General features: G+C 49.8%; 1 protein-coding gene across 1 annotated transcript; it reads right to left on the bottom strand.

Moving 5' to 3' along the window:
- Positions 1 to 152: 152 nt before the first annotated feature.
- Positions 153 to 395, bottom strand: LOC111740590 (translation machinery-associated protein 7). The gene has a single exon (XM_023531277.1). It carries the CDS (start codon positions 393 to 395, stop codon positions 153 to 155), a length of 243 nt encoding a protein of 80 aa, XP_023387045.1.
- Between the last annotated feature and the right edge of the window lie 151 nt (positions 396 to 546).

Genomic DNA, 546 nt, shown 5'->3' with positions numbered 1-546 from the left:
TTTTTTTACAAAAGTTTATTCTCACATGTACAACAGTCTCCAAAACAACTTCGTTCTAGCTATAGGTGGCAACAGATGTTACGGCAGGGAATCCGGATGTTAAAACCAGAATGGAATTAAGTATCGCCATTGCCCCAGGCACAAGGAACAGCTCATTTTTTGCCAGATTTCTTAATTCCACCTGTGGCCAGGGGGCCCTTCCCCGTGGCCTTCGCTTTTAACTCCTCGAGTTTCTTCTGCTCCTCTTTCTGCTTCTGCTTGAGCACCTTATCTTCCTCGTCCATCTCCTTGGCCTGCTTCTTGGGCTGTTTCAGGGGCTTCTTCTTGCCACCCTCGTGGCCGGACGTGGCGCCTGCCGTCCCTTCCCCAGACCCTGCCACCCTGGCACCCAGCATTTACAGAGTAACTGATAGGAGCAAAGAGACCAGTGGCCACAAGGCAGTGAGAAGGATTCACCTGCTCTGGGAGTGAGCACCTGGCCAAGCACAGAGTCCCAATGGACTGATTTAACTGATAATTGATTCTTAATGCTACTGGAAAGTTTGT

The sequence above is a fragment of the Pteropus vampyrus genome, unplaced genomic scaffold, assembly GCF_000151845.1.
Source record: "Pteropus vampyrus isolate Shadow unplaced genomic scaffold, Pvam_2.0 Scaffold66, whole genome shotgun sequence".
NCBI lineage: Eukaryota > Metazoa > Chordata > Mammalia > Chiroptera > Pteropodidae > Pteropus > Pteropus vampyrus.
This window is presented reverse-complemented; position numbering and strand designations above follow the sequence as displayed.

Bases quoted from the DNA above. Each gene is read 5' to 3' on its own strand.
- LOC111740590 (XM_023531277.1), bottom strand. From the start codon at position 395: ATGCTGGGTGCCAGGGTGGCAGGGTCTGGGGAAGGGACGGCAGGCGCC.